Source organism: Oncorhynchus mykiss, chromosome 11, assembly GCF_057628025.1.
Source record: "Oncorhynchus mykiss isolate SJ-2025 chromosome 11, ASM5762802v1, whole genome shotgun sequence".
Taxonomy (NCBI): domain Eukaryota; kingdom Metazoa; phylum Chordata; class Actinopteri; order Salmoniformes; family Salmonidae; genus Oncorhynchus; species Oncorhynchus mykiss.
Genome location: NC_143032.1, coordinates 57,692,165 through 57,719,263, shown reverse-complemented (window position 1 = coordinate 57,719,263; position 27,099 = coordinate 57,692,165). Strand labels below are relative to the sequence as shown.

Sequence of the window (27,099 nt, the reverse complement as noted above, 5' to 3'; positions counted from 1 at the left end):
TGAACTTTATTTCTTCCCTTTATGCTGGTCAATGTGTTGGCAATTAGACATATCATTTCAGTATATTTTTGGTGAAAGAACTACCACACCCAACATATTTTATAGGTTTGTACATCCCTTCCACTTTGAGCTTGATAGAGAGCACTCTCAGATTATGCTACAGATTCTGCGACTGAAAGACAAATACCTCATCTCAGGCTGGGCTACAAGTTAGTTGCTTAGAACAGGAAGCAGTTACTGAAGCTTGTTACAGAAAATGCCAGAAAGAAAGAATAAATCTACCTAATTGTCCATTACCCCCAGTCTTATTCTTTTTGAGAGCACACAGGCGGATCTGAAAGGCCCCCATTGACCTAATAAAGAGAGCTTATCACCAAATATAGCAATGAATGGAGGTGGCAATGAGGTGTGAACCAGACCAACAGAGACTAATGAGGAGCATACTCAGAGAGAGAGAGAGAGAAGGAGAGAGAGGGAGATAGAGGGAGAGAGTGGGAAGGGAGGGGCAGGAAGGGAGAGAGAGAGGAGGGGGACAAATAAAATAAACTGGTTTGAAGGATGTACATAAGCACCCTAAAGATGTATCTATGCAACAGATAATGACACATACCGGTAAATAAAATCCTGTCAGACATAAGGTTTTGTGGTGAATATTAAATGTGCTTTTCTTTTTTTTCTCTGGCTGAGACATTCCAAGAGATCAGATATGTCAAACCCATGTTTGATGGCAATAGCAAGCTAATACTGTATGTCACATCTAAAACCACTTCACAGTAACTCGATAGAGAACCATATGAGGATATTGGCACTATTTCAAATAGCAGCAGTATGAGTACATCTGGTAACTTACTCACTACAAAACATAAAAGCAACTGCTCTCTGACTCCGATCAATCACATCTTTTATATTCTCTATATTCTTTTATATTCTCTTTTATATTGTCTTTGATGCTATGTCACCCCTGCCATGTCTCATTTGATTTGCATGTATAATAAATGAAGTTCTCCTAATCTCAAATGCATTGACACATGCGTCCCAGTTTGCTCTGCCGTACAGGAGATGGAAGGGATAGGCCGAAATCAATATTCTATAGTATTAAAAAGTAAATCAATTAGTATTATTTAATTTGCTGTCTTTATTGTATTGATAAATACACAAAAAAAACAGAGTTTATGTTGGTGACAGAGTATGGTTATGCTTATTTGTATGGATATGCAATGTGAGGAGCAACCACATGGCTTATCACTAACTCCGTCTTGACACTCAGGATAAAAGCTGCTGTATAGATTTACTGGTGGAAATTACCCCCCAGCTATCTCACAAGCCTCAAACAATGGCATTGTGTTCCTCCGGTATTATAGGTGTACGATTATCCTCGAATGAAAAACTGAACAAGCATAATCTTCCTGCTGCTGCATTGGCTACAGCTCCAGGCAACTAGTGCAGAGTTTCTACGAGGTAGATTCATTTCCTCACAACCCCAATATCTTCCTATCTGTTCATCATCACAAACATAAAAGGAGGCTCTAGGGCTGGGAAGGGTAAGGTGGCCTTGGAACTGGCGATCAGAAACATGAGTTGATGGTTGTATGCAGTTAGAAAACACATTCATTTTTCGGGCATTGTATCAAAAGTGCCTCTTCATTATGAAATACATAGCATAATCGTGCCTCACACAATCTACTCGAAATAGATATCTTATCAAAGGATGATCTGAGACAGACCTAGATATTCACTCAGCTTAGCAGAACCAAAAACCCATACTATAGGACTTGGGCAAATTACATATTAGTGGGGAGCACATGAGCTAAAGCCCCAGACGTGCTGAAAAACCACATCACGTTATTACACAGCACTCAATCTTGCCAAAGCTAGGCTCATCACACAAAGCTTAGATGTAAACGGGATGGTTTCACGCTGGGCCAATTGTGCGCCACTCTATGGGACTCCGATCACTGCCAGTTGTGATACAGCCCAGGACCGAACCAGGGTCTGTAGTGACGCCTCTTGCACCGAGACGCAGGGCCTTAGACTGCTGCGCCACTCAGGAGCCCATAAAAGCATTAGGTCATCAATTATGAAAATGAATGTGTGGGGTATGAATTTGAAGTTACAGAATTATGCCAAAGACACATGAAAGACGGGACCAAATTCAGAACATATGCTGATGGATTAGTGATTTATTCACTCGGTTCCTTTAACCGGATACTTTACTCCAACCCCCATCTGAGGAAGCAGATTAATATAGTTTTTCCAAGAAATGTCTACTTTTATATTTATATTTTTCATAAGTGCCTTCTGTCAAACATAATGATAGTATAGCAAAGGCAAAAGAGGCTATACATTTTGAGATTCATTTGTTTAATCTTAGTTTCTTTGAGAGAGTCAGTAGCCATTTTAATTACTAGAGGACAACTAGACCTTACATATCACCAGGGTTGGGGAGTAACTGATTACATGTACATGTAGATACTTTAAAAAAGGATTGTTTATTAATCAACATCCACGGCGCCCAGGGAACAGTGGGTTAACTGCCTTGCTCAGGGGCAGAATGACAGATTTCTACCTTGTCAGCTCGGGGATTTGATCCAGCAACTTTTCGGTTACTAGCTCAACGCTAACCACTAGGCTACCTGCCGCCCCATATGATGACACACCAAATACATCTGATGGATCCTTTTTGTCTTCTTCTAATGCCTCTTAAGGTTAAAGTCATCCAAAAGTAACTTAAAGTAATCAGATTACGTTACTGAGTTTGGGTAATCCAAAAGTTATGTCACTGATTAGAATCTTGGACAGGTACCTAGTAACTGTAATGGATTACATTTAGAAAGTAACCTACCCAACTGTGCATATCACTGTCTTTTTACTGAATGTACTAGTAAGTATTCATAGTGTGATTTTATGCGCAAGTATAATAGGACTAACAGTCTGTGTAAACAAACCTCTGTGGGTGGTGTGTTGTGAATAAATGTAAGCAAATACTGTTCTAACAAAGGTAGTGCTAAATTACGTATTTTAAAAGCAGGTGTTTTGAATGAACTTGTTTGTCTCCCTCTGCTCAGTGAAAAGGTACGGTAATAAGGGGTTGTGGTGGTAACAGAGGTTTGGGATGGGATTCTCAAGGTGTGTGGCAGGGATGGGATGGGGTGTGGGGGGGGTTATGTGCTAGATAGATGAACCGACTCCAGGCCTCCCAGTGTGTGTTGGCCAACTGAGGCAGAGGGAGGAGGAACAAAGAACAAAACTCCCTGACTGTCACAAAGGAGCAATAAAACTTAAGGCCCTGTGTTATCTGAGGTTTATAAAAAGCATGCACTCTCAACTAATCATTAACTATTCTCTCTGATATGCACATATAATGGTAGCCCAAGAAAAACATAGGTCTCAACCTCATTTATGAGTTCCACTGAGTTGCCTTAGCTGCGTATGTTTCAAAGTCAGTTCTATTCCCTCTCTTTCAAAGTAAGTCAATGTTCAGGATACTGTTAAACCCAAGAATGCCCTTTGCAAAAGAAAACCAAATGTAGGTAAAACCACCTTCAGAGATGCAGCATTTATTTGATTTAACTAGGCAAGTCAGTTAAGAACAAATTCTTATTTTACAATGACGGCCTACCCAGGACAAACCCTACCCTAACCCAGTCAACACTGGGCCAATTGTGCACCACTCTATGGGACTCCAATCACTGCCAGTTGTGATACAGCCCGGGACCAAACCAGGGTCTGTAGTGATGCCTCTTGCACTGAGACACAGGGTCTTAGACCACTGCGCCACTCAGGAGCCCATGAAAGCATTAGGTCATCAACTATGAAAATGAATGTGTGGGGTATGAATTTGAAGTTACAGAATTATGCCAAAGACACATGAAAGACGGGACCAAATTCAGAACATATGCTGATGGATTTGTGATTTATTCACTCGGTTCCTTTAACCGGATACTTTACTCCAACCCCCATCTGAGGAAGATGATTAATATAGTTTTACCAAGAAATGTCTAGAAAAACATAGGTCTCACCCTCATTTATGAGTTGCACTGAGTTGCCTTTGCTGAGTATGTTTCAAAGTCAGTTGAACGTTTATTGTCCCACAATGGTCCATAGATATTGGTTTAGGATAGACTCATTTCTATTCCCTCTCTTTCAAAGTAAGTAAATGTTCAGGATACTATTAAACCCAAGAATGCCCTCTGCAAAAGAAAACCAAAGGTAGGTAAAACCACACATCAGCATGAGAACAGAGAGGACATTCTTGTACCAACAATATCAACAATATCTGTCTGGGATTGGTTTGCATGCTGATTTGCATACCAGCTTCTCCACATCCAAAAGTGCTGTTAAATCGTCCTCCCTTTCCCTGTTCGCATTCCATTGTCACTGGCCAAGTACAAATAACCTTTTTCATAGACAACAAAAAAGCCTCTGTCAATCCCTCCTCTACATCAAAACCAAACCCAGCCCTCATCCATCCATCAGCAATGCCCCCATCCCTCACGCAGCCCCCAACTTCAACCCCCACCCCCACCCTGGTCTTTGACATCACGCTGTTGTGGCTTTCCGGGCCTTTATGCTGGCTGTTGTCTGAGGCAAATTGAAGACCCTTTTGTGTCAGGCCTGTCCTGAGTGGCCTGGAGGAACCTGCTGGGCTCCGAGCGGAGAGACAGGAATGCGCATATGAATGGGCTAGTGTGTGCTGGGCACCTGCTGACAGAGGGCCTGTATGCCTGTGTGTGTCTCAGTTCACCAGCACAATCATCTTGTTCAATTACATGTGTAGCCGGGTGCTGCATTCTCTTGTTATTCATGCAGAGAGATTGTCCATTGTTTCTGTCTTTGTGCGGATTGTGCTGTTGCTTTGTATTTCAGTGCTGTGTGACATAACTCAGTGGATGGAGCAGCAAAGACTGTCAAATCTGCTTCATTGTTTTAACAGGAACTGATCAATATCACTTGATGCAATACGTTTTTTTTGTCTTTTCCCCAAAACGCTCCCCACCCCATCCCTCCTGATTTACCCTTTCTTGGTGAATCAATGAGCCTGCCAATCAGTTTGCGCACAAGGTTTTCTGTAGGTTCTTCCAACAGCATGATCAACTATCTGCAAGACTGAGAAAACAGAGCTTCAGGGAAGCCAGATGGGAGAGGACCTCTTCAAATAGTGCCTAGGGTGAGGAGGAGAGGGATAGTACACAACAAGTACTTACATACAGCATCTTGTCCACATATGTGATCATCCACTGAAGTTTTATTGTTTCATATGATAAATGTATGGACAAAACCCAACCTGACATACTCTACTTTCTAAAGGAGATATAGAGCTCTGGTAGGGCCTTCATTTTATAGATCCCAAGGGCTCTATGAATTGAAAACTTTTACCTAGGATTTCCACGATAAGAAAAACAATATATATATATATATATATATATATGTATTTTTATATTGTGCATGAACCCAATAGATAGTACATGCAACTCACGTACAAGAAGGATGCTGATTTATCCTTACCCCAGTATTCCAGTACCCAGTTGTGATTGAATTGGGCCCAGCGTTTTTACAGTTTCATCAGTATTGTTGGTCCATCGATGTTTACATGAGATTCTTGTTAAGGTGATTCATTACCAATTACTCTTGCATGATGGGAACCAGGAAGAACAGATGATTCATGTTAATGTATACAGCAGATTCACTAATTGTCCTCTGAGTGATGTGGTGAAGGCTAGGGGTTGTTTTTCTGGGTATGCTTTTCAGGAGATTACATCTCCATAATCATAAAATAATAAGAGCATACTTATTCCCTCCATCTGAAAATCAAACACACCAACCATTCTTCAAAATGACCCTTCACAAGCAATGTACAGCATAGATGATATATATAGCTCTGGAAAAAATTAAGAGACCACTGCAAATGAAAAATCAGTTTCTCTGGTTTTACTATTTATACAGTGGGGCAAAAAAGTATTTAGTCAGCCACCAATTGTGCAAGTTCTCCCACTTAAAAAGATGAGAGAGGCCTGTAATTTTCATCATAGGTACACTTCAACTATGACAGACAAAATGAGAGAAAAATCCAGAAAATCACATTGTAGGATTTTTAATGAATTTATTTGCAAATTATGGTGACAAAAAACTTACTTTCCACCATAATTTGCAAATAAATTCATTAAAAATCATTCATTAAAAATGAAATTTTTGTTTTATTCTATAAACTACTGACAACATTTCTCCCAAATTCCAAATAAATATATTGTAATTTAGAGTATTTATTTGCAGAAAATTACAACAGATCTGTCACGCCCTGATCTGTTTCACCTGTCCTTGTGATTGTCCCCACCCCACTCCAGGTTTAACCCATCTTTCCCATTATCCCCTGTGTATTTAAACCTGTGTTCTCTGTTTGTCTGTTGCCAGTTCGTCTTGTTTGTCAAGTCAACCAGCGGTTTTCTCAGCTCCTGCTTTTCCCCAGTCTCTCTTTTTCTCGCCCTCCTGATTCTGACCCTTACCTGTCTCTGAGCCCGCCTACCTGACGACTCTGCCTGACCCTGAGCCTGCCTGCCGCCCTGTACCATTGCCCCTACTCAGGATTACCGACCTCTGCCTGACCTGAGCCTGCCTGCCCCACCACTCTGAATTATCAACCCCTGCCTGCCTTGACCTGTCGTTTGCCTCCCCCTGTTGCTGTAATAAACATTGTTACTTCAACACAGTCTGCACTTGGGTCTTACCTGAAACGTTATATGATCAAAATAACAAACCTCAAATAATGCAAAGAGAATACGTTTATATTCATTTTTAAACAACACAATACTAATGTTTTAAAACCTCTTAAGGATCTGTCCTTGTTTTTCAATTTTCGCCTAAAATGACATACCCAAATCTAACTGCCTGTAGCTCAGGCCCTGAAGCAAGGATATGCATATTCTTGGTACCATTTGAAAGGAAATGTGAAAGGAATGTAGGATAATATAATACAATAGATCTGGTAGAAGATAATACAAAGACAAAATCAACTGTTCTTTTGTATTTTTTGTACCATCATCTTTGAAATGCAAGAGAAAGGCCATAATGTATTATTCCATCCCAGGTGCAATTTTGATTTTGGCCTCTCAATGGCAGCAGTGTATGTGCAAAGTTTTAGACTGATCAAAGGAACTATTGCATTTCTGTAAAAAAATTGCCAGATTCCAGCCTTCCTAAAGCACCGCCAGATCATCACCGATCCTCTACCAGTGGGTGCAAAACACTGTGGCTTGTGGGCCTCTCCAGGTCTCTCACCTACTGTGAAATTTGGTGGAGGATAGGTGATGATCTGGGGGTGCTTCAGCAAGGCTGGAATCAGGCAGATTTGTCTTTGTGAAGGAAGCATGAATCAAGCCACGTACAAGGTTGTCCTGGACGAAACGTTGCTTCCTTCTGCTCTGGCAATGTTCCCCAAATCTGAGGATTGGTTTCTCCAGCAGGACAATGCTTAATTCCACACAGCCAGGTCAATCAAGGTGTGGATGGAGGACCACCAGATCAAGACCCTGAACCAGCCCAATCTCCAGACCTGAACCCCATTGAAAACCTCTGGAATGTGATCAAGAGGAAGATGGATGGTCATAAGTCATCAAACAAAGCCGAGCTGCTTGAATTTCTTGTGCGCCAGGAGAAGCATAAAGTCACCCAACATCAATGTGAAAGGGCATGCCAAGATGCATGAAAGCTGTGATAGAAAATCAGGGTTATTCCACCAAATACTGATTTCTGAACTATAAATAAATGCTCTAAATGACAATATTTTTATTTGGAATTTGGGAGAAAGGTTTTCAGTAGTTAATAGAATAAAACAAAAATGTTAATTTTACCCAAATACATACCTATAAAGAGTAAAGAGAAACTGATAATTTTGCAGTGGTCTTCCAGAGCTGTATATCCACAGCATTTGGTGTGGTGTAAATTTTATGGCTGGAGAGTATGATCTGTTTTACACATTTCTGATGTTGTCATCTTTGGTTATGAATCAAAAGAAAATACTATGATAAGGCAAAGTTCTTGACAATCTAATTAATGGAACGCATGGTACAGTAAATAATTGCTTGTAATGTCACTTTACTGCAAATTAGGCCTTTCAGATGATTTCACGTTATCAGATGCACCTGCGAACTCTGTCCCACTGTCTTTACGGTACCTAAAACTGAACTTACAAACATTTAAACAACTAAATGAAAAGTCATGTTGATGTCATAAAATGTCTGTTGATTACACTGGATAGATAGCTTGTACCCAGCGAAGGGAAGAGACATATGGGAAAAATTGTACAACTCCATTCTCCGGTTACCTCAGAAGGAAGTATGCCGGAAGTCCACTGCAGTCTATGATTGCATGTCATTCAGTCTCATTCCAGGCATGTAGGAACTAGCTGCACCGAAACACGATGTCTTAATTAGACACACACTCGTATTCCACACATCACACTGACATGTCATCCTCCATTGGTATGACCAGTGGTAATTTTAGCATGTAAATCTTGGTGGGACAAACTCAACAAAAAATGTATGGGGTGAATGCCAGCAAAGTCACTACACAACACATAACTAAACAATACATCAATAACACTATAACGGTGACATACGGTGACCACAAACTGTTAGGGCCTATATAAAGCTGTCGCAACAGCAGAGCTTTCTTTTCAGCACCATGGAGTGAATCCTTACCACTGCTACACCTGGCTGTCAGCAGAGCCTTGTCTGGCAGCGAAACAGTTCATTCAGCCTCATTTACTGCCTTTTAAAAAACATAGCTGATATGGTTTCTACTGACAATTGAGATGTACAAACTATGGCATAGGGGGACGATGAGCGGATAAAAGGCAATCCATAATTTCATTTAAGACATTAACGAGCAAGCTAGGATGGCCATGCTCAATATAACTAAAACAGGCTTTAGGCTACTTGTGCACCACCAAGTAAGAAAAGTGAGGTGAACAGTGAGGTTTTTATTAGGGTCAGGCACATGGACTACTAACAGCTTACTACACAACATACACTAAGTATTACTTTCTTAGCTACCGTATACATACAGTGCCTTGCGAAAGTATTCGGCCCCCTTGAACTTTGCGACCTTTTGCCACATTTCAGGCTTCAAACATAAAGATATAAAACTGTAGTTTTTTGTTAAGAATCAACAACAAGTGGGACACAATCATGAAGTGGAATGACATTTATTGGATATTTCAAACTTTTTTAACAAATCAAAAACTGAAAAATTGGGCGTGCAAAATTATTCAGCCCCTTTACTTTCAGTGCAGCAAACTCTCTCCAGAAGTTCAGTGAGGATCTCTGAATGATCCACTGTTGACCTAAATGACTAATGATGATAAATACAATCCACCTGTGTGTAATCAAGTCTCCGTATAAATGCACCTGCACTGTGATAGTCTCAGAGGTCCGTTAAAAGCGCAGAGAGCATCATGAAGAACAAGGAACACACCAGGCAGGTCCGAGATACTGTTGTGAAGAAGTTTAAAGCCGGATTTGGATACAAAAAGATTTCCCAAGCTTTAAACATCCCAAGGAGCACTGTGCAAGCGATACTATTGAAATGGAAGGAGTATCAGACCACTGCAAATCTACCAAGACCTGGCCGTCCCTCTAAACTTTCAGCTCATACAAGGAGAAGACTGATCAGAGATGCAGCCAAGAGGCCCATGATCACTCTGGATGAACTGCAGAGATCTACAGCTGAGGTGGGAGACTCTGTCCATAGGACAACAATCAGTCGTATATTGCACAAATCTGACCTTTATGGAAGAGTGGCAAGAAGAAAGCCATTTCTTAAAGATATCCATAAAAAGTGTAGTTTAAAGTTTGCCACAAGCCACCTGGGAGACACACCAAACATGTGGAAGAAGGTGCTCTGGTCAGATGAAACCAAAATTGAACTTCTTGGCAACAATGCAAAACGTTATGTTTGGCGTAAAAGCAACACAGCTCATCACCCTGAACACAACATCCCCACTGTCAAACATGGTGGTGGCAGCATCATGGTTTGGGCCTGCTTTTCTTCAGCAGGGACAGGGAAGATGGTTAAAATTGATGGGAAGATGGTTGGAGCCAAATACAGGACCATTCTGGAAGACAACCTGATGGAGTCTGCAAAAGACCTGAGACTGGGACAGAGATTTGTCTTCCAACAAGACAATGATCCAAAACATAAAGCAAAATCTACAATGGAATGGTTAAAAAATAAACATATCCAGGTGTTAGAATGGCCAAGTCAAAGTCCAGACCTGAATCCAATCGAGAATCTGTGGAAAGAACTGAAAGCTGCTGTTCACAAATGCTCTCCATCCAACCTCACTGAGCTCGAGCTGTTTTGCAAGGAGGAATGGGAAAAAATGTCAGTCTCTCGATGTGCAAAACTGATAGAGACATACCCCAAGCGACTTACAGCTGTAATCGCAGCAAAAGGTGGCGCTACAAAGTATTCACTTAAGGGGGCTGAATAATTTTGCACGCCCAATTTTTCAGTTTTTGATTTGTTAAAAAGTTTGAAATATCCAATAAATGTCGTTCCACTTCATGATTGTGTCCCACTTGTTGTTGATTCTTCACAAAAAAAGACAGTTTTATATCTTTATGTTTGAAGCCTGAAATGTGGCAAAAGTTTGCAAAGTTCAAGGGGGCCGAATACTTTTGCAAGGCACTGTATCTCCCTGGCATAATACATAATTTATGCAGCAGCATACAAGACATTTCTGAACTCACCTTGTTGTGTTGTGCTCACTTCAACAGGTGGCGAGGTGGCCCTTCGTGGTAAAATTTGTCATTACATTTTGTCATCAAAGTCTGCCATTCTCTGGATTTATGGTGCTTTCAAGACAACTGGGAACTCGGAAAAAACAATGTTGAATCATGACGTCAGTGATCTTCATGTCGGAGCTCTAGAAAAAGGCCAGAGTTCCTGACTTGGAATTTTCCCAGTCGTAGCTCGTTGTTTTCAGTCTGAGATTTCCCAATTCCAAGTTTCCAGTTGTTTTCAATGCGGCAGAAGTCATGCTGGATTGACAGCATGGTCAATGTATTCAAACTTGTCTGGACCAAGGCATGTGAATGTTTATCGTTTAAGCTTGGAAAATAAACTCTTAAACCCAAACTTGGATCACACTCCCACTCCACTGAATAGCAGGCTAGTGATTGCTTTGCAACGCTTGCAGTTAGCCACTGATTCCTTCCAAACCATTCATTGTTTAAATAGCATTTTTTGTTTATGTCCAATGGCTGATGATACGTTTTATCTATCATTTCTCTTCAGATGATGGAAGGATTGAAAATGATTTTCCAGTAGATTGTCAACTTGATTCATGATGATGACTGCTAGCTTGCTAGCTAAGATTTTGAAAGTATGATGTTGACATGATCAGTCCAATAAAAGCTATGGTAAATATAATGTAATTTAATGTCATTGTATCTGTGGCCAATGACCTTGAGCCTTCTTGGATGGGCACTTCTAATGTAACTCTATGGCAGCACCCAAGGGGCTTGAATTTTCGAGCTCACACCGTAGATTTTGTGGTGACGTAGTGTCCCCCATGAGTGACAGAACACTGAGCCAATCACGGCGCAACTAGAGAACATTACCAACACCTACGCTCCATATTTTCTGCTAGCTGCCTCACCACCACAGAAAGCACTGAGCTAGGCTGAAACACCTGTATTTTGGAGCTGCCTTACTCAAGAAAGCAAAAAAAGAGAACATGTTTGTATACGGCTTTATTAACTCACTGTTTTTTTACATTGTTTGCGAACTGATATGTGATAAGTATAAATGCCAAAATAACATGCAAAACAGGCAACAACAAAAATATAGATAGATTTCTTTCCTTAGCTAAACAGGTAGCTCTGTACCTGCCCTGAATGATGTGTCACCACTGGGTATGACTGAGGGGCAAGCCATTTAGTAGTGTCTATTAATCACATGATTATGAAGAAATAAATGTACAAAAGCGTGTATTCTTATTTTAAATGCATGTAGTTCTGTCCCTGTCTATTAATGTGATGTATTATGTCATGTTTTATGTTTGCGTGAACCCCAGGAAGAGTAGCTGCTGCTTTAGCAGTAGCTAAAGGGGATCCTAATTAATACATTTATTTTTAAGGCGGAACCACTGAAATCCACCTTTAGATGACTGTCGGCAATTTGGCTCTCTTCCTTATTGCCAATACGTTCTAAAGGGCTAGTTAAAAATGCTCCTCTACTAAAGTCACTCCCTGCTGTAAAACTTCAAGGATGCTAGTGTCCCATGGTCATGGGTTGCAAATTCAAGTATTTATGGCAGGGTCTGACAATATTAACAACTTTAGCTTTGTTTTGGGCCTCATGTCAAAGCGTGTTTGACACTTCTGTTTTAACACCCTAGATAGTGACAGTGCTGATTGAGAGGGGCAGCAGCCCCTGGATCCGAGTCTGTGCAGCCTTCCGTTACCACCTAACCTGGACAGTGGGAGAGTAAGATTTCCAACATCACTTCAATCATCAGGCTGCTATAAAGCAGGAGTGGAGTTGAATTAGATTAAGTTGGATCTCTGAGGAGTAGCCCCCCTGAGATTTGATTATGACCCCCCTCCCTCATTCCAGGTTACATTTGATAATATTGGGCAGTCTTCTATGCCAGTGTCTGGAAGTCCACTTCCTTTTAGATGTGTTCCCATCTGCCAGCCATTTAGCTGATTACTTCAGGCTCAACCAGCCAGGCCCTGCTCTCTGGTCCTGCAGCTGGGAGACCAGGGAATGGCTCCTGTGTAGAGAACAGGTGGAAGGAGAGCTTTTCCAGCATGACAGTGACCAGGCCTGTGTAGGTCAAACACACAAAAGGAACTCTCAGCAGAAATCATAGGCCTTGGGGCTTTTTTTCCTGGCACAGTTTAGAGTCTAAAATAGTCTAAAATCCAGAAAAACTCATCAAATTGTAACGTTTCTGAGACTAAATGTATTTAACATGGTAAACGTTCAGTTCAGTTCATCTATTAAAACATTATTTCTTATAGTGCAATAACATTAATTCAGACCCAGTTTTGATTGACTCAACTTTACCAGAGGCGTACAGCCTTCAGCTCCGTTTATGTCCTTCCCTGTTTTCCAACGTTTACAGAAGGCAAGAGGGAGAAAACATGCTCTACACACATGCACACAATCCCCTCGTTCTGCTCCTCTGGCCACAGTAGGCCCTGTTTAAAATGTAGCTCCTGCACAAAAGTTCTCCAACACCAGTGTTTTCAGACCACCTTTTATTTCTGAGGGGAAAAACATCCAGTCCTGGCTTAACTTGGTTTCATTATTGAGGAAGTGGGTTCTCGGGCCAATGGAAGTTTCATTGCTTTCCCAAAAATCCCACGAAATAGAGCAGTATACATTTACACGTCTTGTGGAGTCCTCCTCTAGTTTTCACACAGGGAGAATATCGTTTCAGAGAGAGAGAGAGAGAGAGAGAGAGAGAGAGAGAGAGAGAGAGAAAGAGAGAGAGAAACATTCTTTTTCAGTAAATCATCCATATTGTTTACACTTTCAGGTATGCAGATGTATACACAAATAATGAAAATTGTGAAAATCAATCCATTCTTTGACTGTATAGTAACATTGTGAATGAGACGAGTCAACGGTATCTGTAAAAGTCTTTGAAACCTTGAGAAATGCCTATATAACGCAATGGAAGTTCAAATGTAGCGCAAACTAGATTTTGATCAGTGTTTTTTAAGTGCATATAACAAGGGTAGCAAAGTTGCATTGTTGTTCAGCAATATGTTGATTAACACAATGCAAGCGCAGATGTGTCCCAATTACAATTGCTCGCTCTATGATGTGCTTCTCACATAAAAGTGTAAGTAATTCTCCAATTCAAGCCGACACATGAAAACATATCAAAAAGGAATGAAAAAGCCTTTTAACATTCCTCCATTTCCCCCAATGCCACATAAGGTTTTCATTAGCTCGCTCATTGGCAAACCAGAGACGGCATAAACGTTTTAGAGTGATTGTTTGTCTTTCACAAAATCTGGCAAAGATACAATCAGATAGGCTGCCATGATTAGCTATGATTATCTGTGTGCCATCTGAAATGAATCAGCTCACTTACGTTGCATATTATTCTTTATTTTCCATGGTACCCTCAAAACATTGCAATAGTCATTTTTTCCCCAAATATCTTCCCATATCCTCCGATGGCCAAATAACTTGACATAGCAGGCGTAAATGAAATGCCTGAAACTAGAACTAGAAATCAAATCAAAATCAAATCAAATTTATTTATATAGCCCTTTGTACATCAGCTGATATCTCAAAGTGCTGTACAGAAACCCAGCCTAAAACCCCAAACAGCAAGCAATGCATGTGTAGAAGCACAGTGGCTAGGAAAAACTCCCTAGAAAGGCCAGAACCTAGGAAGAAACCTAGAGAGGAACCAGGCTATGTGGGGTGGCCAGTCCTCTTCTGGCTGTGCCGGGTGGAGATTATAACAGAACATGGTCAAGATGTTCAAATGTTCATAAATGACCAGCATGGTCGAATAATAATAAGGCAGAACAGTTGAAACTGGAGCAGCAGCACAGTCAGGTGGACTGGGGACAGCAAGGAGTCATCATGTCAGGTATTCCCGGGGCATGGTCCTAGGACCATCCCCTCCCCTTCTTGATGAGAAGATAAATAACTGTCGGGAAGATTCTCTTCTGTACTGTTCAACCAATACAGTAAATGTGGAGGAGGAGTTAAGATAGTGTCGCCTTGTTAACGTCCAAATTGTTAACGTCCAAAGTGGAGGTCGTGTCACAAGCTCTTTCCGTTTTACCTGAAAACCGGAACATCCGGTTGTTAGGGACTAGGCAGAGGCTAACAGCCAAAGGACATCCCAACTCTGTGCATCACAGCAACACAAGGTATTATCTATCACATGTACTGTATGCTGAAGTCACATTCACAACACAATGTGGAAGGACATTCTTGTCACTGAGGGTTAACGGCTCACTTGGCCTGGTTAGCCAGCATGACATTCACCCCCTCTCTCTCCACTAGTGCAGCGTGGCGTCAGCTGCAATGAGCTCCAGATGTGGCCTGGCACCCCTCCAGTTACGGCACTGGATGTGGTTTGAAGAGCGCAATGGAAACGGCCCACCAGCAGGGCCCAATGAAAGAGCCTCTTCACACTTACTACTTTTCAGAAAAATACCATGGGCTGCACATTTTACTCAAATGTAAACTTGTGTACTTGCTATGTCTCGACAGTTGCCCCCCTTGAAGCAGGGCGGTGTAAACAGAATTGTCTCATTGAGCCAACACTCCTACAGTATAAATGTTAATAGCAAAGCAATGTTTTTGTAACAGCTGAAATGTATAGACATCTAATATTTGAGACTTGTTTTATTCAGTGGCGTAGCGCAGTAAAGTTGTGTACTTGCTATGTCTCGACAGTTGCCCCCCTTGAAGCAGGGCGGTGTAAACAGAATTGTCTCATTGAGGCCCTCACAAGGTTTGAGCAAGGGCCACCACAACAATTTTGATATATATATATTTTCTTTTTGGGAGGGGGGAGGTTCTTATTTTTTTCTATGGGGCAGAGAAAAATTGGCAGTTCCCTTTCAGTCGGTCACTCGGTCGGTATAACATACTACGGGAAGCTAACTACTTTCTGCTCTGTTTGTGTAGCTAATGCTTACTTGCTTGGGTAGCAATTGTGTTATTGACTGTACGCTTGTTTATTCCATGTGTAACTCTGTGTTGTTGGTTGTGTCGCACTGCTTTGCTTTATCTTGGCCAGGTCGCAGTTGTAAATGAGAACTTGTTCTCAACTAGCCTACCTGGTTAAATAAAGGTGAAAAAAAATGTGTTGGCTAAAAGCCAACTACTTCTGCTCTGCTTGTGCTTCCCTGCTTGAGTTAGATGGCTAGTGGTAAGAGTAAGCTCTAAACGGCTAACCAACCGTATTTGAACCTCCGACCATGCCCTAAGGGGTTCCCATAGGCCAGGTGATCACGACAGATGCATCTTCACTGGGATGGGGAGTGCTTTGTGTGGGATACAGTGCTGCATAAGGTTGCTGCATATCAATTACCTGAAGCTACTGGCTGTTTTGCTGGCGCTGAGGCGTTTTCTTCCGATATTGAAGGGCCAGCATGTGATGATGGTAAGGTCTGACAACAGGATGTTGGTGGTGTACATCAGGCAGGGGGAGACATGGTCTCTATCTCTCCTGAACCTTGTCCTTCATTGTGTGCATTTTCTGTTTGCGGAATCTGTGGGTTTGGTCCCTGAAAGGCTGACATTGACAGTTAGGGGTTTACCCTCGAATATGACTATGACAACACAGTCAGCGCGAGCGACCTCTATGAGGGGGTTGAATACGTACATATAAGTGACGCGTTTGAGGGTTGGTGTCAGATTAAAAGGAGCTTCTCCTTTTTAGAGATCTTCGGAGGGCAGGGTAGCCTAGTGGTTAGAGCGTTGGACTAGTAACCAGAAGGTTGCAAGTTCAAACCCCCGAGTTGACATGGTACAACTCTGTAGTTCTGCCCCTGAACAGGCAGTTAACCCACTGTTCCTAGGCTGTCATTGAATTTTTTTTTTCTTAACTTACTTGCCTAAGTAAATAAAAATAATTATTGCTTGGCTTTTCTTTTTTTACATTGAAAGTTTATGCGGCAGCCATATCGCTGTGTCACGTAGGGATTGATGGCTCTACCCTGGGGTCTCATCCTCTGGTGGTGCGGTTCCTAAAGGTTTGCGTTGGCTCAGAGCAGTGTCTAAGCCTATGGTATCGTCCTGGGCTCGGTTTCCCAAAAGCATCTTAAGGCTCTGTTCATCATTAGAATCTTCGTAGGAGCATCTTTAAATTTCCAAGCAGTTTCCCAAAACAGTCCTTATTAACATTGCAATCGCTTGTAATCTAATGCCTGCCTCAGACCACTCGTAGAACAGATAAGTGCATCATTAGATCACCATTTGCCCTCCTGCGTCACTTTACTGGCAGAAAATCTCTGTTAAATATAGAATGAAGATGTTTATTTGTCTAGCTGTGACCATTGAAAACTTCTTTGTTGAATATAGACTAAAAAGTTTACAATGTTATAAACAAGCGAAGCAAGGACACATTTATTTGTATGAAAACCATATTAACCACATTATTTAATATCTAGATTATTAGGGTAAATATTGACATCACTTTCATGTACACTGAATGTACCAAACATTAAGGACACCTGCTCTTTCCATGACAGACTGACCAGGTGAATCCAGGTGAAAGCTATGATCCCTTATACGTTATGTATTGATGTCACAGGTTAAATAAGGATTTTTAAGCCTTGAGACATGGATTGTGTATGTGTGCCATGAATCCGTAAAACAAAAGATTTCAGTGCCAATGAACGGGGTGTGGTAGTAGGTGCCAGGCACACGGGTTTGTGTCAAGAACTGCAATGCTGCTGGGGTTTTCACGCTCAACAGTTTCCCGTGTGTATCAAGAATGCTCCACCACCCAAACGACATCCAGCCAACAGGACACAACTATGGGAAGCATTGGAATCAACATGGGCCAGCAGTCCTGTGGAACGCTTTCGACACTGACAAATTGAGGCTGTTCTGAAGGCAAAAGGGGGGCGGATCTGAGCCGCTTCAATATTAGTATCTATTAGACCTTCATCTAAAAGTTCACACATTTCACAGCAGCCTAACCAATAACCTAAAGGTCAACATATTACGTATATGGCAACATCGCTTAACTTGCTACTTCATGTTGAATTATTTTAATTGTTGAATATCTGTAGGCTTACTTGAAGCCCAATTCTTGCCTGCCAATAGGCTACAATGATTTGTTGAGCAGTTACAAAAACCTCTGTCATCCTTTTTTTTAGGTCACACTGATATTTTCCATAGTGAACGAAGGAAAACACGACTGGCTTTATTCATTCTTGCTCACAGTTTACACAAACTGAATGCAGAATATACATAATCAAACATGAAATACAAAATAGCATGATAAATCCCTTAGAATAAATAACACATGGTAAACATATAATACAAACATTTAAATACACAATAGGCTAAAGAACAAAGGTGACCAAATACTTATTTTCCACCATAATTTGCAAATACATTCATTAAAAATCCTACAATGTGATTTTCTGGATTTTTTTCTTCTAATTTTGTCTGTCATAGTTGAAGTGTACCTATGATGAAAATGACAGGCCTCTCTCATCTCTTTAAGTGGGAGAACTTGCACAATTGGTGGCTGACTAAATACTTTTTTGCCCCACTGTAGCTTAGGCTATGAACACACGACGTTACATTTCTCCTGGTCCAGATGGGATCAGAGCTCATAGGCTTCTCTAGGCTACCTACAGTTGTGGCCAACATTTTTGAGAATGACACAAAAATTAAATTCCACAAAGTTTTCTGCTTCAGTGTCTTTAGATATTTTTGTTAGATGTTACTATGGAATACTGAAGTATAATTACAAGCATTTCATAAGTGCTAAAGGCTTTTATTGACAATTACATGAAAGTTGATGCAAGGAGTCAATATTTGCAGTGTTGACCCTTCTTTTTCAAGACCTCTGCAATCCGCCCTGGCATGCTGTCAATTAACTTCTGGCATTTTGTCAATTAACTTCTGGGCCACATCCTGACTGATTGCAGCCCATACTTGCATAATCAATGCTTGGAGTTTGTCAGAATTTGTGGGTTTTTGTTTGTCCTCCCGCCTCTTGAGGATTGACCACAAATTCTCAATGGGATTAAGGTCTGGGGAGTTTCCTGGCCATGGACCCAAAATATCAATGTTTTGTTCCTCGAGCCACTTAGTTATCACTTTTGCCTTATGGCAAGGTGCTCTATCATGCTGGAAAATGCATTGTTCGTCACCAAACTGTTCCTGGATGGTTGGGAGAAGTTTCTCTCGGAGGATGTGTTGGTACCATTCTTTATTCATGGCTGTGTTCTTAGGCAAAATTGTGAGTGATCCCACTCCCTTGGCTGAGAAGCAACCCCACACATGAATGGTCTCAGGATGCTTTACTGTTGACATGACACAGGACTGATGGTAGCGCTCACCTTGTCTTCTCCGGACAAGCTTTTTTCCGGATGCCCCAAAAAATAGGAAAGGGGATTCATCAGAGAAAATGACTTTACCCCAGTCCTCAGCAGTCCAATCCCTGTACCTTTTGCAGAATATCAGTCTGTCCCTGATGTTTTTCCTGGAGAGAAGTGGCTTCTTTGCTGCCTTTCTTGACACCAGGCCATCCTCCAAAAGTCTTTGCATCACTGTGCGTGCAGATGCACTCACACCTGCCTGCTGCCATTCATGAGCAAGCTCTGTACTGGTGGTGCCCCGATCCCACAGCTGAATCAACTTTAGGAGACGGTCCTGGCGCTTGCTGGACTTTCTTGGGTGCCCTGAAGCCTTCTTCACAACAATTGAACCGCTCTCCTTGAACTTCTTGATGATCCGATAAATGGTTGATTTAGGTGCAATCTTACTGGCAGCAATATCCTTGCCTGTATCCTTTGCCCTTTTTGTGCAAAACAATGATGACGGCATGTGTTTACTTGCAGGTAACAATGATTGACAGAGGAAGAACAATGATTCCAAGCACCACCCTCCTTTTGAAGCGTCCAGTCTGTTATTCAAACTTAATCATCATGACAGAGTGATCTCCAGCCTTGTCCTCGTCAACACTCACACCTGTGTTAACGAGAGAATCACTGACATGATGTCAGCTGGTCCTTTTGTGGCAGGGCTGAAATGCAGTGGAAATGTTTTGGGGGGATTCAGTTCATTTGCATGACAAAGAGGGACTTTGCAATTAATTGCAAATCATCTGATCACTCTTCATAACATTCTGGAGTATATGCAAATTGAAATCATACAAACTGAGGCAGCAGACATTGTGAAATGTAATATTTGTGTCATTCTCAAAACTTTTGGCCACGACTGTACAGCTGTGGTTGTTATCAGTAGGCTACAGTTGACAAATCATGAGGCATTTTACTTTTTTTGGTGGCAGGAATGAGCTTCCATATAAAACATATTTTGTCGTGGTAAATTCAATTATACCTATATTTTGTTGCAGTAAATTTAATTATACCTACGTTTTCAGTTGCAATTTGCTGTTAACACATGCAATGATTTGCATGATATTTTTAAAGATGAAGCCTGGTTTATTGTAATGTTGTAAAGTAGGCCTACTGTGCTTTTATATTTGTGTGAGAGGGTTAACCATTCATTTTTGATAGGCAAATGTTACTTGATGAAGACATGCCGTTATAGCAACACTGTGCTTTTATATTGACGCTAAAATGTTATGTGTAACCTACAGACAAGAAAATAAACCCTTTTATTTGTCTGCACACACAGTACCAGTAAAACAGTTTGGACACACCTACTCATTCAAGTTTTTAAAAAAAAATGTAAACTATTTTCTACATTGTAGAATAATAGTGAAGACATCACAACTGTGAAATAACACATATGGGATCATGTAGTAACCACAAAAGTGTAAAACAAATCCAAATATATTTTATATTTGAGATTCTTCAAAGTAGCCACCCTTTGCCTTGATGACAGCTTTGCACACTCTTGGCGTTCTCTCAACCAGCTTCATGAGGTAGTCACCATTTCAATTAACAGATTTGCCTTGTAAAAAGCTATTTGCGGAATTTCTTTCCTTCTTAATGCGTTTGTGCCAATCAGTTGTGTTGTGACTAGCGGTGGAATAAAGAAAATAGCCTTGATTTGAGTAACACTTTTTTGGTTACCACATGATTCCATGTGTTATTTCATAGTTTTGATATCTTCACTATTATGCTACAATGTAGAAAATAGTAAAAATAAAGAAATACCCTTGAACAAGTAGGTGTATCCAAACTTTTGACTAATACTATATATATATATATATATATACATATATATATATATATATATACATACACACACACACACTACCGTTCAAAAGTTTGTCCTTGTTTTCCATGAAATCATGCATGAATTTCGTTGCAAAATGAATAGGAAATATAGTCAAGATAGACCTGGTTATAAATAATGATTTTAATTTAAATAATAATTGTGTCCTTCAAACTTTGCTTCGTCAAAGAATCCTCCATTTGCAGCAATTACAGCCTTGCAGACCCTTGGCATTCTAGTTGTCAATTTGTTGAGGTAATCTGAAGAGATTTCACCCCATGCTTCCTGAAGCACGTCCCACAAGTTGATTTGGCTTGATGGGCACTTCTTACGTACCATATGGTCAAGTTGCTCCCACAACAGCTCAAGAAGATTCGGTGACTGTGCTGGCCACTCCATTATAGATAGAATACCAGCTGACTGCTTCTTCCCTAAATAGTTATTGCATAGTTTGGAGCTGTGCTTTGGGTCATTGTCCTGTTGTAGGAGAAAACTGGCTCCAATTAAGCGCCGTCCACAGGGTATGGCATGTCGTTGCAAAATGGATTGATAGCCTTCCCTCTCCAAGATCAACCAAAGCACCCCCAGACCATGACATCGCCTCCACCATGCTTGACAGATGGCGTCAAGCGCTCCCCCAGCATATTTTCATATTTTTTTTGCGTCTCACAAATGTTCTTTGTGATCCGAACACCTCAAACTTAGATTTGTCTGTCCATAACACTTTCCCCCCCAATCTTCCTCAGTCTGTGTTCTTTTGCCCATCTTAATATTAAATTTTTATTGAGATATGTCTGAGATTTGGCTTTTTCTTTGCAACTCTGCCTAAAAGACCAGCATCCCGGAGTCGCCTCTTCATTGTTGACGTTGAAATTGATGTTTTGTGGGTACTATTTAATGAAGCTGCCAGTTGAGGACTTGTGAGGCGTCTGCTTCTCAAACTAGACACTCAAAAGTACTTGTACTGTTGCTCAGTTGTGCACCGGGGCCTCCCACTCCTCTTTCTGTTCAGGTTAGAGCCCGTTTGCGCTGTTCTGTGAAGGGAGTAGTACACAGCACTGTACGATATCTTCAGTTTCCTGGCAATTTCTCACATGGAATAGCCTTCATTTCTCAGAACAAGAATAGACTGACGAGTTTCAGTAGGAAGTACTTTGTTTCTGGCCGTTTTGCGCCTGTAATCGAACACACAAATGCTGATGCTCCAGATACTCAAATAGTCTAAAGGAGGACAGTTTTATTGCTTTTAATAGTCAATCAGACAACAGTTTTCAGGTGTGCTAACATAATTGCAAAAGGGTTTTCTAATGATCAATTAGCATTTTAAAATGCTAAACTTGGATTAGCTAACACAACGTGCCATTGGAACACAGGAGTGATGGTTGCTGATAATGGGCCTTCGTACGCCAATGTAGATATTCCATTAAAAATCTGCCTTTTCCAGCTACAATAGTAATCTACAACATTAATGTCTACACTGTATTTCTGATCAATTTGATGTTTATTTTAATGGACCAAAAAAAAAGTGCTTTTCTTAAAAAAAAAAAAGACATTTCTAAGTGACCCCAAATTTTTTGAACTGTAGTGTAAATACGTTTTATTGTCACACACTGGATAGGTGCAGTGAAATGTGTAGTAACGATTTTAATAATATAACAAGTGTTTTATTCAGTTTAATGAATGCTAACAAGAGAGAGAGCGCAAGAAGTTTAACTCCAAACCATATATTTACCTAATTATTGAAAGGCAAGGATGTTGGCCAAGTAGCTACTTCCAAGTCCAGACATTTAAGATGGAATTTTTCCCTCTCATGTCTATAAACAAACATAAATCCATTCATTTAGACATTATACAAGTCTTATCCATCATAACTGATCAGACAAAATTAGAGATTTTTCATAATATAAATAATGTATGTCGTCAAACTAAAGCTAACTCATTTGCTTGATTAATCCTATTTTTGTTGAGGCTGGTGCTATTTCCTTTGTCCAAGGAAAATCCATAGGCTGCAGAATTACTTCCTCCCCACAACACACTCATACACATTTCAGTCTCACACCATATGGAATGCCCTCCCACCATATGGAAAGCCTCTTCAGTTCCACGTTCTATGAAAAAACAGTAGAACAAGAAGCAAACTACTTCCAGATTCATATTTTACCACGTAATCAGTTTTTCAGTACATCTTTTTCACAGACGTGCACTTGCTCTATGGCTCAAAGCAGCTAGTACAGACAAACAGGCGCGTGCTACTGCAGTTATCCAAGGGCCATCCAGACCTAACAAATTCAGGGCCAGGATGTCAGGATCAGCATGCCATGGAATTTTGTGAGTGTGAACATGCAGAAACAGCTAGTTGACAAAGTAAACCAATTGCTGGTAGACTTGCTCCCCCTGCTGGTTGAGAAAGAACTACACCAGATAAAATCAATCCCTTACCAGCCAGTTTAGGTGGGGACCTTAAGAAAACAAACACAAAACAGCTGAACACAAGTGACTGCCTCACAGATAATCTTCTAGTTAACCTGATAAGTAATGTGTTGTGTTGACTTTGGTTAAGCTGGGTGTCCCTGTATTATTGTGGGGGTTCCAGGAGCTCCTTCAGATGTCCATCTGGTGCTAGCTGGTAAGGTGCCTGGGACTTCTTGTTTGTGTGGCTCCGGAGGGAGGGACAGCACTGGAGAAGGAGTCTGCAGACATCTTCATGGCTCTGCTCTGCAGCCTGCTCCCTTTGTCAACACACACCCTCGTAAGTGATACAACTACAGCAGGGATGGGCAACTTTGATGGGGTGGGGCCCACAAAAGATCTGAACTCATGCCGGGCTGCAGTGGCTCACCGGTCTGTGTTCCCACATCCATAACCCCACATGCATTCAGAGCCCGCCCTTAGTTACATTTAGTTGGCGAGGAGAGAAAAGAATTGTAGTTTACAGCTAATTTAGTGCAATTCTACATATTTTGACATATTTGCGATTAATATCATATCGGAGTGACAGTGACAAATAAAATCAATGGAGGCCCCCTGGCCGGAAATAGCTGGCTAGACTAACTTACCAATCTAAAACCTGGGCTAATTGAGTGACTGTCAAGACTAATCTCTCATGGACAGATACACGACTTTCGCGGGAATTTTACTTCTAGGTAACCGAAAAGTCAGTGACTGACATAAGAGAAAAATTGCTGATGCGCAACCAAATTTGGTCATCACATGTTATTGGATTTGTAACATTGCAGAAACAAATTGTATTTTGTCAACTTTATTTTCTAAATAAAAAATTATAAACTTAAGACAAAATGGCATAGACAAAGTGATTGGCACCGTGGAGCTAGTACTTGGTTGCGCATCTTTTGGTCAAGATAACTGACAACAAATGCTTCTTGTAGCCATCAAAGAGCTTGCTGCACCGTACTACTGGCAATGTGGGCTACTCTTCAGCAGCAAACTGCTCTAATTCTTAAACTTCTATTTTAAGATCTCTCCATAGGTTTTGGATGTGATTCAGATCTGGACTCTTCGCTGGCCACTCCAGAACAGTCCAGCAGTTGGTAGAGGGACCACTTAAACATGACAGGTAGCCTAGTGGTTAGAGCGTTGGGCCAGTAACTGAAAGGTTGGACTGTTCAAATCCCCAAGCTAACAAGGTAAAGATCTGTCGTTCTGCCCATGAACAAGGCAGTTTAACCAATTGTTCCTAGGCCATCAATGTAAATAAGAATTGGTTCTTTACTGACTTGCCTAGTTAAATAAAGGTTAAATAAAAATAGCTCAGGGGTGCCAATAATTTTGCCCATGCCCAAACTTAAGTTTTAATTTAAAAAATGTTGAAAATCCATTAACAACGTACGGTGAAAAAACGTTTGTTTTTCATTTCAACTTATTTGAGAAGAAATAGGAAATTATTTAAGTGCAAGGGTGCCTATATATTTGGCACCAACTGTATTTATAAAAAATAATGTTGAAGGAAAATTGATCCGTGGGCCACCAGTTGCTCATCCCTGAATTACAGTATTGCCTTACAACATAATGCTGCCGTTATTGCTTTTGTATTATTTTCCTTTTATAGCCATTGACTAGTACCGCACCTTATGTAAAGGGGAGGATCCATCACCATCACATAGCTGGGGATCTGCCCCATGGTGAAGCAACAGCTGGACCACGTCCAGCTGTCCACAGTAGGCAGATCGGTGAAGAGGAGTGGCCCCACCTGGCGTCTGAGGGTTGGCACATGCCCCGCTCTCCAGAAGGAACTTACATACAGACTTATGCCCACTGCGGCTGGCATAGTGCTGAAATAAATCACAACCATTACACCTAGTTAGGAGGATCAGTTCAACTCAGCCAAAATGTGTTACCAAATACAGGTGAAATTATAATTTTTGCCTTTGGAGACATCCTCACCAGAGCAGTGTAATTGGCTGAGTCTCTTAGGTTAGGGTCTGTACCCTTCTTGAGAAGTGATTTGACCCTCTCCAAGTCTCCATCCATTGCAGCAGACCAAATACCTGTAATATCACTCATTACAGCTCCATATCTGTTTTGTGATCCATTTAACCAGGCAAACTGTTAAGAGTACGACATTACCAAATATAGCTACCTCTTTCAAAGTCCATTTCGTCCAATGTTTGGTGCGCACTGGGGGACGCAAGTTGGTGGGAACAACACCTAACGTTACATTGATGGCCTCCAGACGACATTGCAGTCTTCAGTGCAGTTGTTTATGTTCTTGTATAAAAAAAAACGCATTTGAAAAACAAAGCACGAAAATAGAGGAAACGTTGCACTCAGTAGCTGGCTTACAAGTCCCACTACTGTACGTTGCTAACGTTAGCTAGCTAATGTTGTTAGCTACAGCTAGCTAGCTCTCGTAAGTAGCGAACACAGATGCTAGCGAAAATCGGACGATTGTCTGCAAACGTGTCCCTAAAGTAACCGAGCTTGAGTATTTATCTGGACATTCTGGACTCAAAGCTAATAATCTTGAACCACCACCACAGAATGTATACAAATACTTGTTTAACTAACCTGTGATGAACACGTGTACACAGGAACTCGACATTAAAGCCATGCTGTCAACATTTTCAAAATAAAGGTTCGCTACAAGAGTAGACAACGTAACTCATACTGGCAATCATTTGTTTGAATTTAGTTTTAACTAGGCAAGTCAATTAATTAAGAACAAATTCTTATTTACGATGGCCTACCCGTCATTGTATTTTGACATCGTGTTACACTGTTTTAAAGCCATACCCTGTAATATGCGATCTAGCAAAAATTGTCCCACAAAAGACACCACAAAACACAATGATGGCACGGCAATGTTTAATAGAGTTAGCTAGCATACATTTGCTACATATTATTGAGTCCACTTTGTCAGCGAGGCTTACCTAGAAAAAAGTACATGAAGAACATTACTTACAATTTGGATACAAATAGTTTAAAACATTGAGAAAAAAAACATACATAACAAATTGCAATATTTAACTACCAAAACAACCTCCCTTTATATTAAACTTCTGGGTAGCTTCTTGAAGGGAAATGTATATTCAAAATTGTAAATGTCACTCACAAGTAATACCCTCAGCCGGTAAATTTCGGTATGAGGTGAGACATCAGCACAGCCAAACAAACTGCAAGATGTGTCTATCTTCGGAAGGTCTTCAGCCAGCTGTAGAATTGTCATTTTAACTAGATTTTACAATGCAACTATAGGAACATCCCTGCCATCATTGGATACTTTACCATCACAACCTTTAGGAAAAGACCTAGCTACTTTTGCTTCCATATTATGAATAGGTAAAGTACTTACATTGTCCAGGGTGTCAGACAGGCTGTCAGTAACTCTTTCCCCCCCTGGGTTCAAGCCATAGGACCAATGTTGACAACAACCCTGTGACACTAGAGGCGCGACCAAAAGCAGCAGCAACAAGAACTTTTTCTCTTCCATTCTGCAAAGTAAGCCTTGTTACTTTAGGTAAGCAACTCAGGTGTCTGAGGTTCTATAGGCAGCTTAGTTCCCATATGCCATACCCACCAGTTCCATCACTGCTACAGGAGGACACAAAGTGGATTACAGAAAAAGGCTCCACTCAAAAATATATTACAGAGCAGCTTTAAGCACCTCCACTCCAGGCACCGGGCACCCCTAATAGCCTTTTAAAAGATTAACACTTTGGGAAT

The 27,099-nt window shown here is 40.9% G+C and overlaps 2 protein-coding genes across 6 annotated transcripts; both read right to left on the bottom strand.

Moving 5' to 3' along the window:
* Positions 1-11,737: 11,737 nt before the first annotated feature.
* Positions 11,738-26,306, bottom strand: ankrd39 (ankyrin repeat domain 39). Of its 5 annotated transcripts, none has more exons than XM_090190573.1 (5): positions 25,945-25,993; positions 25,517-25,644; positions 25,321-25,424; positions 25,005-25,208; positions 11,738-12,828 (listed from the first exon to the last, which is right to left on the bottom strand). In XM_090190573.1, exons 2-5 carry the CDS (start codon positions 25,614-25,616, stop codon positions 12,709-12,711), a joined length of 528 nt encoding a protein of 175 aa, XP_090046699.1. In that variant the 5' UTR covers positions 25,617-25,644; positions 25,945-25,993; the 3' UTR covers positions 11,738-12,708. The 5 variants fall into 5 exon arrangements, with proteins under 5 accessions (XP_090046699.1, XP_021477117.2, XP_090046701.1 ...); XM_021621441.3 differs by lacking the exon at positions 11,738-12,828 and adding an exon at positions 22,137-23,641 and having other exon boundaries at positions 25,945-26,246; XM_021621442.3 differs by having other exon boundaries at positions 25,517-26,306.
* On the bottom strand, positions 26,148-26,916 carry LOC110535066 (progonadoliberin-1). Its single transcript, XM_036935831.2, has 3 exons — positions 26,729-26,916; positions 26,489-26,587; positions 26,148-26,306 (listed from the first exon to the last, which is right to left on the bottom strand). Exons 1-3 carry the CDS (start codon positions 26,864-26,866, stop codon positions 26,148-26,150), a joined length of 396 nt encoding a protein of 131 aa, XP_036791726.2. The 5' UTR covers positions 26,867-26,916.
* Positions 26,917-27,099: the final 183 nt, after the last annotated feature.

Excerpts from the sequence above, each read along its gene's own strand:
- ankrd39 (XM_021621441.3), bottom strand. The coding sequence starts at position 25,616 with ATGTCGTCTGGAGGCCATCAATGTAACGTTAGGTGTTGTTCCCACCAA. Across the intron at positions 25,425-25,516 it reads CGAAATGGACTTTGAAAGAG|GTATTTGGTCTGCTGCAATG; the intron begins GTAGCTATATTT and ends GTGATATTACAG. Across the intron at positions 23,642-25,004 it reads GATCCTCCCCTTTACATAAG|GCTGCAGAGCAGAGCCATGA; the intron begins GTGCGGTACTAG and ends CAAAGGGAGCAG.
- LOC110535066 (XM_036935831.2), bottom strand. The coding sequence starts at position 26,866 with ATGGAAGAGAAAAAGTTCTTGTTGCTGCTGCTTTTGGTCGCGCCTCTA. Across the intron at positions 26,588-26,728 it reads TGTCTGACACCCTGGACAAT|CTGGCTGAAGACCTTCCGAA; the intron begins GTAAGTACTTTA and ends ACAATTCTACAG. Across the intron at positions 26,307-26,488 it reads ACCGGCTGAGGGTATTACTT|GTAAGCCTCGCTGACAAAGT; the intron begins GTGAGTGACATT and ends ACTTTTTTCTAG.